Source organism: Terrapene carolina, unplaced genomic scaffold (assembly GCF_002925995.2).
Source record: "Terrapene carolina triunguis isolate 2854851 unplaced genomic scaffold, T_m_triunguis-2.0 Scaffold35098, whole genome shotgun sequence".
NCBI lineage: Eukaryota > Metazoa > Chordata > Testudines > Emydidae > Terrapene > Terrapene triunguis.
Window position 1 is genome coordinate 992,149 of NW_020699449.1, and position 14,209 is coordinate 1,006,357.

The 14,209-nt window shown below is 38.7% G+C and overlaps 1 protein-coding gene across 7 annotated transcripts in view; it reads left to right on the forward strand.

The window, feature by feature from the left end:
- PTPRD (protein tyrosine phosphatase receptor type D) overlaps positions 1 to 14,209 on the forward strand; it is a 184,095-nt gene that overhangs the window by 153,393 nt on the left and 16,493 nt on the right. For all 7 annotated transcript variants that reach the window (XM_024213897.3, XM_024213898.3, XM_024213900.3 and 4 more), the window contains one exon: positions 13,652 to 13,937. In XM_024213897.3, the coding sequence (XP_024069665.2) occupies positions 13,652 to 13,937 (286 nt within the window). The remainder of the gene's footprint in view (positions 1 to 13,651; positions 13,938 to 14,209) is intronic.

Consider the following 14,209-nt stretch of genomic DNA (forward strand, 5'->3'; position numbering starts at 1 on the left):
GAGATTAAAGATATTTCAGTGACTTAAATGACCTGAACCATATTAAAATGTAATAATTTATATAAGTTTGTTTAAACAAAAACAATATGTTTTCCACGTTATCTCAGTTCATCAATGCATTTTAGTGCTGATAATTATTGCCATATATTTATTATCATGTTCTACAAATCCTGTAATTTCCTTTGACTTATGCTGTAGTTTGGTATATTATTTGATCAGCAATCTCAATGAGTCATTTTATCCATATGTATTTAGTTAATTGGTTACTTTTTCCCCCGCTCATGTTTATATATAATATACTCTGTAAGGGAAAGGAAATCTGACTGCTTGCAGCTGAGTCTGGTAAAAGAGAAAATTAGGTTCTATCAGAGCCAACAGCTGTCCATAATGAATTCTGAACTAAAATTACTAGCGAAGAAAAGAATCTAGCCATCTGCAGGAAATGTGAAAATATTTTTATAACCTAATAGCTGAGATCTGGATAAGAGTACCACTGAGATTTCCCAGCTGTACCTACAGTGTATTCCCAAATATCCATGGACACATAGTACACTGGAACACATTGCATCAGCTTGGCTACACAACATTTTTGGCTGCACTTGCACGGGCTGTATTTTGATCTAAAGTAATCAGCATGAAAGTCCTCTTTTTCAAATCGATTTCCTGTGCCTCTAGAAATAAAATGCAGCTTTAAAAATAGTTCTGTTATCTTTGTATGGAGGCTTTCCAATCAGTGTTCCAATGCTTGAATATTTTCCTTTTATTTTTTAAAAAAAATTATAAATACTTCAGGATCCTGTTATTTGGAATCAGATTTTTGTCCTATTGTTCCTTCCAATTGAATCGTGCATTGTGTGGTGTTTGTTTAATTTTGACACCTGATTTTTATTATAATGGTATTCTAGTTTATTTTATGGTTGTTCTGACACTGATAAAATATTGCTACAAAAAAATTCCATGATATTCTGGAGGTAATTTGCCCCATATAATAACTCAGAAATTTTCAGATCCTATGGAAAGAGAGAAATTAAAGTGCAACCATGCGATAATCCACCACAGTTAAGAAATGAGAAATGTTTAGGGTTATTAAGCATGGTGGGCCTGATTCTCCGCTGTGACACACCAGTTTTATATCAGTATAACTCCAATGAAATAATGGTGTAATGGAGAGAACCAGGTCCTGTGGGACAAATTCTGTCATTGGCAGATTATCCACATGGGCATCTACAAAAGATATTTATCCATTTCACTTTTTTAGCATTCTGGCTAAGAAAACACGCCAATATGGCATGCTACTATCAGATTATAAGAGTTCATCAGGGAAGTTGTGTGCTTTGCATACAATCGCTATCTTATTTTGTTTTATCTGTCTGTTAGTATCATCAATGTATCAGAGCAGTCACAAATTTTCAACCAAATCTCAGGCTGCAAGATGGTATTTCTTTCTTCCTTTGAAATGCTGCTAGATTTTTGTGTGTCAGTCATTCAACCTATGTTATTAACAAAAGGTAAAGAAATATCTTGTGAAATTGAGATCCAAAATTCCTGCCCCTCTGAACCTGTTCATGAACACTGTCAACTCCAAGCTTCCTGCTAATTGTAGGTATTATTCAGGTTTGTAGAGTGAGATGGTACGTATCTACACTTTGAGCTAGAGGTGTGATTTCCAGTTCAAGGAGACATACTTGCCCTAGCTCTGATCGAACTAGTATGCTAAAAACAGAGTGCCGCCGCCGCAGTTTAGCCACCCCAACTGTGTGCCAGTATGGATGGGTACGTACTCAAGGTGTCTAGGAGCTCACACTGGCGCAGCTATGCTATTTTTAGCATGCTAGCTTGAGCAGAGTTAGCACAAGTATGTCTCCTTGAGCTGGAAATCACCTTGTGACCCGAGGTGCCTAGGGTAGCCCTCACTAAAAATGCCAAGGTCAGGGCGGGCTGCAAAAAGGAGAGCAGATTCTCTCCAAACTGGAGGTTAACACTGAAGTTAGATTCACCAACCAGTCACAAACTGTGCTCCTGATCTCCCGCACTGGTTATCAAGAAGCTGAAAAAAGAAATCACAAAGCCCGCTTTACTGCCTTCCAGTTCTCTGGCTCCCGATCAGCACATAGGTCCAGTAAAGTGAGAAGTTATGTATAACTCTGCTCACTATATAAAATGCTCTTCTGATCCCCAAAGGACCAGGCACATTACCAGACCAATAGTAGTTTGGATCTTACCCAAAATACCACACTGCCAGCCAGTCCTTTAGCATCTAAAACTAAAGGTTGTATTATAAAAGAAAAGAAAGAGAAGCTAATTGTTAAATGGTCAAAGCAATCAGATACATGTGACTTCAGAGTCCATATATCAGATTCTTAGCAGTATTGGTGAGTTTGCTGGCTTGAAAGTTCCTTTGGAATGCATCCAAAGCTTGGATGGGTGATTCAGTCCTTTGTTCAGAGCTTCAGTTTGTAGAGAAGTTATTCCAGAGGTGAGAAGCAGGACTGAAGATACAATGGAGAAGATGCAGCTACCTTTTTATATCCTTGCCATGTGGTTTGTACATCATTTGTCCCAAACACAAGATCAGAGCACATGGGCATGGAAAAGCCCTTGGAGTTTCCTGTCCTGACAAACAAGTATCAGGGGGTAGCCAGCTTATAGTCTGTATCCACAAAAACAACAAGGAATCCGGTGGCACCTTAAAGACTAACAGATTTATTTCGGCATAAGTTTTCGTGGGTAAAAAACCTCACTTCTTCAAATGACAGACATGTCCCTACATATCCTGCTGACTCATAGGGGTAACCCCTGCCTTTTCTCAATGGGCTCATTGTACAGCTGATTGTCCTTCATGAGCCATTAAGCAGGCTAGATACTGCTGATGCCCATCTGTCGGGGTGTTACCCAGAAACACAGCACACGTTTGATATACAAATATATTTATAACTCACAATACAAAAATGAAACATACATATAAATGTGATTATCATATTTAGCCAATTATAACTTTTCTTACATGCCATATCTTGTAAGATTCATTGCAATTTTTTTAATATTGGTATCAATAATATTATAAATGGTCACTCATATTCCATACAGCATCTCACACACACCCAGCTCGAAGTGCAGCATACCTTAAAGTAGGCTGAGTCTAAGTCATTTAGGACTTCGGAAAAGACCAGGATTTTTGAATGATATCCAGTACTGAACAGAATGCTGATGTGGCTTGGGGAACCCTGGAGCAATGAATTTTCATATTGGCTTACCCATGCACAAGGAACACAAGGTCATCACTTTGACTGGATCTTCAAAACACATCCCTCTTTTTCACTCATGTGCTAATTTCCCGTAGAGGCAGGAATAGCTGGGCAATGGCCATTCCTGCATTAGCTATGGAGAAGATGCAGTGCTGTGTATGTGCATGTTACTGTCACCAAAGCCCACAATGAAATCCAGTGATGGACAGAAGTTTGAAAAAGGGACTGGAGACATCCTTGCAAATATTCTGCTGTCTCTGAAGTGCACAAGGAAAATAGAGCAATTGCTGCCAGACTCCAGAAGCATATGTTGTACTCACTCACTTTTCCCCACTGTCCTAATCTTCACTTTTCTTTATTGAGAATTTGATCACCATTATATTTTTCTCATAACTTACCCATAGACGGTCATCATCCAAATTTTACAACTGCTCATGAGTAGATTTGTATACTGTTGGAAGACACTAGTCATATTCAGGTGCATTTTCAAATTTATTTTACAGATCAGATTCCCTTTTAAAGCTCAAAGTTAGTGAATTCAGATCTTTACTTCACTCTTCATTGGAATGCATAATCACAATAATGCTTTAGGAATGTGTCCTATAGATATACACCTCTACCTCGATATAACACTGTCCTCAGGAGCCAAAAAATCTTACCGTGTTATAGGTGAAACCGCGTTATATCGAACTTGCTTTGATCCACTGGAGTGCGCAGCCATGCCCCCCCGGAGCACTCCTTTACCACGTTATATCCGAATTCGTGTTATATCGGGTCGCGTTATATCGGGGTAGAGGTGTATAATGTAAAAATGTATGCCGAAACTCACCAAACCTTATGGGGAAAATAGTATTTTTTTAAAATACACCTCCTTTTATTTGATACTACATACAGAATACAACACATTAGAATATATAATATTTTATTTAAACATACAGGAAGATTCAAGGAGGGCATTTGTGGACTGTACCAGTTTGAAGATATAAGTTCACACACAAATCCTTATTGTACAAGTAAAACACCATTTCTGCTCAGACTGCTAGAGAAACTTCACTTGTCCTAGATTCCGATCTTTCTTTTTCTGAATAATTGCAAGAATCATGTAATGCTTTTGATTCACTTTACAAAGTGCTTGTATACAATCTTCTATAAAAACTGGGATTTAATTAAAACACATGGAGGACTGATTTATTTAAAAGCAACAATCAATTTTGTGAAGAAAACAGAGGTAAGAGAAAAACAAGAGGCCTGAAACTGGAGTTCGTGGACTTTTGTTTTTTGATACTCTACAATGTTTTTCACTCTATTCCATCGTGCTAGCACACTTGGCAAGAGCTCGTTCTTCCTCCAAGGCTGATATTTTGAGGAAGGAAGCGTGAATAAGTAATCATGCAATATTAATCCAAATCTGCAAATCACACAAGAATGAGAAGTCTCTCCAAATCTACATTCATGCATGAATCAAGACAAAAAGCAATCATACAAACTCCCTCCAAGAAATCATACAGAAACCTTTCAGATCTGATTGCTACACTAAACATAACCGAAGGTAAACAGATGCCACATTTTTAAAGTTTGCTCATTTAGGATAATCTGTGGCTCTGATACTTGTTATTTCATATGATATTCTCCTTCAATCCATTATTTGAATGAAATGCTTATTTGTTGTTTTTGCTTCCATATTAGAAGAGTATTTGAATAATACATCTTCCTCCATTGATAACCTGTAGATCAGGGGTTGGCAACCTTTCAGAAGTGGTATGCCAAGTCTTCATTTATTCACTCTAATTTAAGGTTTCGCGTGTCAGTAATACATTTTAACGTTTTTAGAAGGTTTCTTTCTATAAGTCTATAATATATAACTAAACTATTGTTATGTAAAGTAAATAAGGTTTTTAAAATGTTTAAGAAGCTTCATTTAAAATTAAATTAAAATGCGGAGCCCCCCAGACCGGTGTCCAGAACCTGGGCAGTGTGAGTGCCACTGAATATCAGCTCATGTGCCACCTTCAGCACACATGCCATAGATTGCCTACCCCTGCTGTAGATAGTCTCTAATGGTAATCACCTATTGGCTAGGTTTTGGGGGAGTTATTTCCCCCCTTATACTATGTAACTCTGCTATTCAAGTCCTTCATTCCTTAGGAGCTTTATAGGAATGAATCTGTGGTTCTGCAGGACTTAGGAGCTCTGCAGAGTTGAAACTAAAATTCCTACTGTATCAAAGGAGTTTGATTCAGTGATGTTATCTTAAGTGCGATTTTTTTTTTACTGACAGAAGCACCAAAAGTAAAAATACATTCTGTTCAGGGCCAACTCCAGGGTTTTGGCTGCCCCAAGCAGCCAAACAAAACAAACAAAAAAAAGCCGCGATCGCGATCTGCGGTGGCAAATCAGCGGGAGGTCCTTCGCTCCGAGCAGGAGTGAGAGACCGTCCGCGGAATTGCCGCCGAACAGCTGGACATGCCTCCCCTCTCCGAAGTGGCCGCCCCAAGCACCTGCTTGGTAAGCTGGTGCCTGGAGCCAGCCCTGATTCTGTTGCACTAATTATATTATGAACCACAAGTTTTTGAATTTCTGTTGCATACCACTTACTCTATGCATTTACTTAGTGGTGGAATCTCATCACTTTTAATTTAATAAATTAATATTTAAACAGTTATGTCCCGGATCAGGCCTTTTCAAGCGACTTCAAAATTATTAGAGAAAAAGCTAAACATATTTTTCTTTATGATTTATACTTTTTAAAAAATAAAATCCGATCAGGCAACTTCTTCTTTTTGAGATGGGCGCCAGGGGATGGATCATTTGATGATTACCTGTTCTGTTCATTCCCTGTGATGCACCTGGCATTGGCCACTGTTGGAAAACAGGATACTGGGCTAGATGGACTTTGGTCTGACCCAGTATGGAGGTTTTTATGTTAAATGTACAGAGCTGAACAGGGGAGCTCCTGTGGAATGTACCAAACTCCTGAGGAATACAGGTCACCTCCTGAATGTTTTTGCACTTCTGCAAGACCTTCACCACAAAGATCTGTGCTTATATGTGGGAGTAAATGTGTTTAAAGAGCCTAATGAATTTCAAGAGCACACAGAAGCCTTCTAAAGACTGAAAGAAAAATCTTCAGAAAGCTCACATAAGGGATGGAGGTCCAAGGTTAGCTTGGATTTAAGAGTCTCCTGTACTCCATCCAGATGCTTGTGAAAAGTCTTTGGGATCAGTAGGCTAGGCTTTGCCTGCCATATTTTAAGTACAAAAGGATCTTTGCCTGTTCTGTGCTCTCCTGTGTGTCTTTTTTTTTTTTTTTTTTGTATCCGGTTTAAGAAACCTCACAAGCCTCCACTGGCAAAGATCATGTTTGTTTACAGTATAAAATAAAGGTGGGGGGAAAAAGGTAGTCCAGTGAACAATTAAACTTAAAAATTCCATGTCACGTTCCGCATGAGGCTGGTATTGTGCCATAATCACAAGGAGGAAAAAGAGCAGTCCCTGTTATAATCAATTTTATGTACTTTCAGTTCATAAACACCAGTCTCATTCTATCTGAAACTGTAATATTCAATCAGATTATCCCTTGATATATGTCAAGAATGTCCTAAATGATTTTTGGTCTATATTTCACTCTCTTTGTTTCCAATTAAATGATCTGTAAAATTTAGTAATTACATTGTCTTCCTTTGCCAGATCACTGAAGTATCAATAAAGGGTCAGCATTAAAACAACAACAAATTAATCATAAAAGCCAACCTGTTACAATGATTTTAGTGTAGAATGGCCCCCTTATGCCTTTTAATTTTCCTTTTTCGTGCACTGTAACTGCATCGCATCACAGGACATTAAGCATATTTCCACTCGTGGGACTGACTCAGTCATGTTTTTAGAAATTGAAAACAAATGTTGTAACTGGATGAATGATAAAATTGAAGCAATAACAATTTCCTGGTAGGCATGCTTGTTTAATGGATTGCATCGTCTTTCAGCATGTAAACATTGCAGTGGCTATCACTAACTAAATTAAGATGTTTTTGTTTCCACTTTTAAGTTTGGCAGTAATTTCACATGCTACAAAAGAGCTTAAGGAAGTGACAATAAATGTTGAGAGTTTATTTGTGCTCATTAGCTGAATCATCCCCGTAGTGGAAAGTAACTAGAAAAGATTACTTTGCTTTTGGAGTATGGGTGCAAACATAACGCCCAGTCCTGTGAAGTGCTGAGTGCTTTTCCCTTGTTTAATTAGGCCTCAGTGAGAGCTGAGGTTGCTTAGTACTTTGTAGCATTGGGTCCATGATTATGTATTTGTCCTGCCTGGAAAAAATGAATCCTCTCCCCTTTCGTTCTTGCTTAGAGATTTCAAAATATCATAAATGGATTGAACTGTGGGGGCTTCAGCCTGCAGCTGATGTTTTCATACTGTATTCTAAGACATGAGAGAATCAGCCTGGGTGCTTAGCAACCAGGACAACGAAAAGAAGATCAAATAGAGATGGTTTATCAGTTGTGCTGTTCTTATCGTGTTTGTGGTTTGAAGGCTGTTGAAATGATGCAAAACAAAAAGCACAAACAGCGTTCTGTTATTATCACCATGATGTGGAACGTAGTTCTTCAGGATCAAAGAGAAATGCATTCTCCTCCGGAATTCTAATCCTTCAACTTGAGTCACGCAACACATTTTGATACTGCTGGGCAAAATAAAATGGAAATAATTAAATAAAAGAAATGAAGGTTGGTAAGGAAATTTGGTGTTTCAGCCAAAAACGTAGCTCCCACAAAACACGCACGCACAAGGATTCCCACAGTTCAAATTCTTCATGATCAAATAACAGTGATTAATGTAATTTCTGGGTAATTGTGGTCAAATTTAAATGTCAGCAGTGTGTGTCACATCTAGTTATAAAACTCCTTTTTGTCTTTGAAGTCATTAACAAAGATACAATAGATGTTTGTTTTCAGAGGGTTGTAACTGAAGTAGAGGGTGTTTCTGCTTAGGTTATAGATTTAAGTTAATAGATATAAAAATATACTTCTTTTTGAAAAAGACAGATTCAAATAGTAGCATTTATATGGTAATTTTTGAAAGAAAAGTAAATTATAATTGACCCACATTCCCGTGCCCTGAGTTTCAGCCTCAAATATGGTATCAGGAAAGTTTAAAATCCTTGGAAAAGTCACAGATCATGTTACCTGAAGATGAAATGAAATATTGTCTCAAACATCAATTCCTTTTCTTTTACAAGTAGAGTGCAGCTTAAGTAGATAGCTATGCCTTTTAGAAACTATTTAGAGAATACATGAAAATGTTTTTCTTAATACTAAGCCTCTCTGCTTAATTTTTTGGTTTTGGTTTTCCTTGATTACTGTAGTTGTTTGAGCAGGTTGTAATATAACCTACACCCCTTTTTAGGAAGAAATAGACAGACTTGTACATAGTGTTATGTAATAACCCTGTTTATACAATGTTATTTTTAATTGTTTTCTCCCTTTCTGTTTCCAAGGGCTCATATGCAGCATCTCAACTAGAGAGTTACTCTTACTTTAAAATCAGATTCAGATTTCTAACATGTCAAAAGTCAGGCATGTTCAGAAAAAAAGTTTAGATTTGGCCCATTATAAATAAAAGGGGGTACTGGCAAGATTCAGATCTTGCCCTGGGCTCAGATTGTAAACATTCCAGAAATTAGAGATGTGTAAGATCTAGTATTTTTGGTTGGGTTCCTCTCTTAACCCACCTGGGATTTCATTCTCAATGGTGAAGTTTCAAGATTCTTAAATGGTCACTCATCACGCAGCACTTTCTACATTACCTGTATTTTCTGTGGCCAACCTCTTTGAATCAGGCGGGTCTTGATATCATGACCAGATATTGTTGAACACAACCCTATGATTTGGAGGTTTCCACAGGAACTAATCGGCATAGCTTTAATGTTGAGGGTGTATACCCACAGAATGGTGTTTGTTATAAGTGGAGGACTGGATAGGACTTCTGCCATTGTTTAGGAAGTTGATATTCCTTGGAGTTATGTCTGTGAGGATGAGTCTGGGGTGTCTGAAAACACAGTGTGGCATAGCACCATAAGACACTGACGTGTTAAGGTGTCTGTACTGCACCAGGAAAGGGGAGGAGCAAAGTCTCTGAGTGCTATGTAGTGACATGGCACTCTAACAGAGTTCAGAACCTAGGCATGGGAGAGGGAGTGGACTTGGGACACCTTGATGCAGATGGAGGCATTGGCACCTTGAAGATAAATGCCTCGTTACCTTGAGGCTGGTAGACACATCAGGGCCTCAAAGCAGATGGATATATTGGAGCCTCATTGTAGTTCAGCCCATTTGCACCTTTGAATACTCAGAACACCTTGAGGTAGATAAATAGTTGCTGGATAAACCTTGCTGAGGATGAACATGTCAGCAATCTAGTGTGGATGGATCTGGATGCATAGTGCCTCAACATTAACTGATATGTTGGTCCCTCAGTTCTTATAGTTGGGAATATTAGCATATTTACAAATTTTGATGCCTCCATGTGCTTGGATGAATCACAGCTTTGGAAAAGTTTGTGGCTTTCTGCCACTGGTCCAGGAATTACCTTCTACAGTGTAGTGCTTTGGTGACTATTCCTTTCTGACATGGATCTTACTATAATTGTGACCCATAGGCTATCTTACTGCAACAGTACACTCTATCCAGAGCTGCCCTTGAAAAACCATTTATAGATGTTAACACAACAGGTGAGCAGAGGTAGTGAAAAATGCCTGCTCTAATTAAAAGGCAGAGTTTTACCTGGGTGGTTGTTTGACCCAATAATGGCCAGCGGGTTGTTTAAGGTCTGTAAGTGCCAGGGTAACCTTGTGTGTCTCATATGAAAAGTGATCCGTCATCCAGCAGCACAGTTCTCACAAACACTGTGCTGGAGCATTAGCTCAATTCTGAGCGAGAGGGGAAATAGCCAGACCTTGAATTAGTAGTGACACTTCTGCTATCTTACCATCCAAATTCTCATTTAGCCTAATTTGCTTAGCTTCTAAAATTTGGCATAATTGCAGCACGAGGAAGTAGGTACCAACGACTGAGTATTTGTGTTACTAGTTATTAGTAAAATTCATTTTGCATTTAAAGAAATATGGATTACTCTACATATCTTAGAAAATCACACACTCTTCAGCTTTTTTACTGGTTATTTGCACAATCAAAACAGATGCAAAAAGCCACAATCATAGGACCTGTGATGCAAATGCTAAGTGTTTTGTAATCCACAATCACAGTCAGTCTCTGCTGATTGCTGCAAGCAAGAGTGGCTCCTGAATTAGAAAATTATGGTTTAAATCTTCATGTAAACCAATCTGCCAGGCCAGTGGGTGCCATTTGCTGTGATTTTCTTGCAAGTCCGCAGAAAAGAGCCTTGCAAAGATTAAAACAGCTCAAGCTTGCTGGAGTGCATAACTCTTACTGAACCAAGGTGAATGAATTCCCTGTTAGCTAATGAAGTTATGGCCTGTTCCATCTTCCTGGAAACCTCATCTGATCAATATCAGCCCCAAATCTCAAGTGATCCCCAAAGTAGCATATGACAAAATAGAGATTGGCGGGTTTGGTGTGTTAGCACAAGATTTCTGTTGTAGTTGTTTGGAAGGTCTACCTTCGGAAACAGGTAACTGGTGTACAGAAATGTTTGTTTAATGATATCTAAGACAAGTGGAATCTGACTGACAAGAATTTTCTCATGGGTGAATAAAACTTTATATTCTGTACTTTTTTTTTATCTGAGTTACAAGCAGAACCAGTTTGTTGATAACTCACAGGATTTCATAGCTCTTTATAAGGATAAAGAATTTTGACAACTTTCTGTTTTGCCATTAGTTATGGTAGTTAAGACGTCATTAAAAGACTGTATTTCTTAGGTAATTGACCTGGAGAGTTTGGGATTGTATTTTTTTATTAACATGTCTCAGTTTAAGATCACCCTTAAATTATCTCGGAGGGTATGTCTACAATACAAAAATAAACAAACAAACAAAAACCAACAACAACGAGGAAGCAAGCCTCAGAGCCCAGGTCAACTGGTTCAGGCTCACAGGGCTAAAAACAGCAGCGTAGACGTTCCCACCTGAAACCCAATGAGAGGGGTGAGTTGCAGAGCCTGGGCTCCAGCCCAAGCGGGAACAGCTACGCTGCTATTTGTAGCCCCATTGGGGTTGCCAACTTTGGTTGGATGAATTCCTGGAGATGTCATCAGATGACATAATCTTTAATTACTGGAGACTCCAGAACAATCCTGGAGGGTTGGCAACCCTAGGCCCCATCGTGAGCCCCAGGAGCCTGAAGCATTTGACTAGAACTCTAAGACTGACTGCTGCAGTGTTCCTTTTTTTTTTTTGAGGCTCCGGAGGGTTGTAGACTCTTGTTTGCTATGCTCCCTTCTGAATCTCGTGCCTGCGGCGTAGAAGCAAGAGTGTAGGATTATTAGGATAAATCTTCAAAGGGCTGAGGCCTAGCATTCCTTTTCACAGGCATGATCTGAGCCCACAAAAAATGAATTTACAGGTACAATGTACACCTCTATGTAATTTTCTCCTATAGTCGTATAGCTAAAGTCATAATATCCAAATTTGCTCACATAGTTGAACTGAGGGTCCATATATTGTGGGTCTAAATTGTGCCTACAAAAGGCAATCATCCTTTTGAAAAATTGACCTATTACATCTACTACTTTCACCAAAAAACTTTCTGGTGAGTAATTTTCCTCTAGGCTTCAGTAATTGAGCCTCAAGGAACGTTAACCTTATTTAATAAACAAAGTCTGCAGTTCTGAGGACAATGCTTTCTGACCGTATGCTCTTCCTTTTCTCTTTCATACTTTCTCAGTGGGTCCTTTGGATCTGCTTATATCCTACTGCCATGCAACGGACTATGTATGGCCACTAGTAAAGTATCAAAGGAAGTCCTCTGAGTAATATCAATATCAAGATTTGAGCTTTACATTCTCTTCCCTCCCCCAATTGCCACTAGAGTCATAATATGGTAACCAATATACAGAATATAACACTGAACACTTTGGCTAAAGACAAGGTGATTTAAAAAAATAAAAGCCCTAAAATTTGGTACATTTTTGACAGCAGGGTTCATAAACCAAACTACTATTAAATGGATCTACTACTGAGCTGGTTTTAATTCTCTTCAACTGGACTTAATATTTTATGTGAAAGATCTCAGCTGCCTTTACCAAAACTCTCACTGTACCCTAGACTTCTCCTCACAATCTACCACCCCATCCTAAAACAAACAAAAAAAAAGACTTTCTACTTCAGTGAAATTCACAGTTAATCACTTGCTATGCAGGGAACTAGGCAGTGGTGACTTCCGTGGCTTTGAAATGAAACCGGAGCCTGTGTGGTGCAGAAACATCCCAGCTCCCATTGAAGAAATGGAAGTTGTGGTCACTTAGAACCCCTCATGAAGTGCTCAGCACCTTGTAAAATGAGCTCCCCAGAGCAGGAGATTGCAGATCCTGTATGGTGAATATTGCGAACTCAGACTTGACTCTAACTGCATTTATTTAAACATGATTTTAGTTGTATCATCTAGTCCCTTTAAATTAATAATTATATATAACTATATATATATATATAGGGCCAGATCCTGGCCTCCATCAAGTCTGTTTTGTACTCCTCTGGAGATGCAAAGGAGATTTATATATGACCTGCTAATGATTTCCCAAGCATAGTGGTGCACAACTGGCATATAGCCAGTCCTGCCCCCCAACTCACAGCACCTGGTGAAATGGTCATGTTGGTGGCCTGGCTGGGTGAAGGGGTTGAGGCTAGTGCAAACTGCATCAAGATCCAACCCCAGGATCAGAGACTGAGTGGCATAAAGTTTACCTACAAGAGCAGCTTGGACAGAGTTAAGCGTTGGGTGCACAATATATAACATTCAGTTTTACTAACGAATGACTCTCTTCTTAATGAAATAGAGATGTCTTGAAAATAATGTAGCATTATAAAATAAAGCCTGAATTCTTTACATAATTGGAGAATGCCCTTAAAAACATATAACCTGTGATCATTGTCCCTTTTGGGGGAAAACAACGTTTGTAGAAGGTGTTTCTCTGTATTTATTTACTTTATTCCTGCCATCTTAGGGCCCAAGCCTTCAAGGGCCTCCTGTAAAGGGGTCAGTGCTTTCAGCTGCTTACCATGGGAGCTGAGGGAACTCAACTCTCTCAACAGTAGGGCCCCTTTATAGTAACTGGAGTTAATATTAATACAGGAGTGAACAGCCCAGAGTCACTCCCGTGTCTTAACTTTTGAAGCTATCTGAAGTGGATGTCATAAAAATATACAAATTGTGTGAAATTAAACATCCTTTTCCTTCACTTTTTTTGTATCCCATATTTGGTTCTCTTTTAGTGCTGGAGTCGGCAGGACTGGCTGCTTCATTGTAATAGATGCCATGTTAGAGAGAATAAAGCATGAAAAGACTGTAGATATTTATGGCCACGTAACTCTAATGAGAGCCCAGAGGAATTACATGGTTCAAACGGAGGACCAATACATCTTTATCCATGATGCACTGCTGGAAGCAGTGACATGTGGAAATACCGAAGTGCCAGCCAGAAATCTGTATGCATATATTCAGAAGCTGACACAGATAGAAACAGGAGAGAATGTCACAGGAATGGAACTGGAATTTAAGGTACTGTATGCAATAAGGAGATAAAAATATATTGGGGTAAATATTTTGTGGTGCTAAATCCTACACTAGTTGTTCCCAGGAACTTCAGGCTCTTTCTTGAGGCTAGAATTTCACAATTATGGGCTGGTATTTTGAAAAAGAAGGTTACATTTTTACACAGAATTTTTTAACCCTGATTAGTATCCAGACAAGGATCTTCCATAGAGCTTTTCCTTTATTGTTAGAAAAGGTTGGTATTCATGTTCATGACATCATTTAATATTTCTAATTTT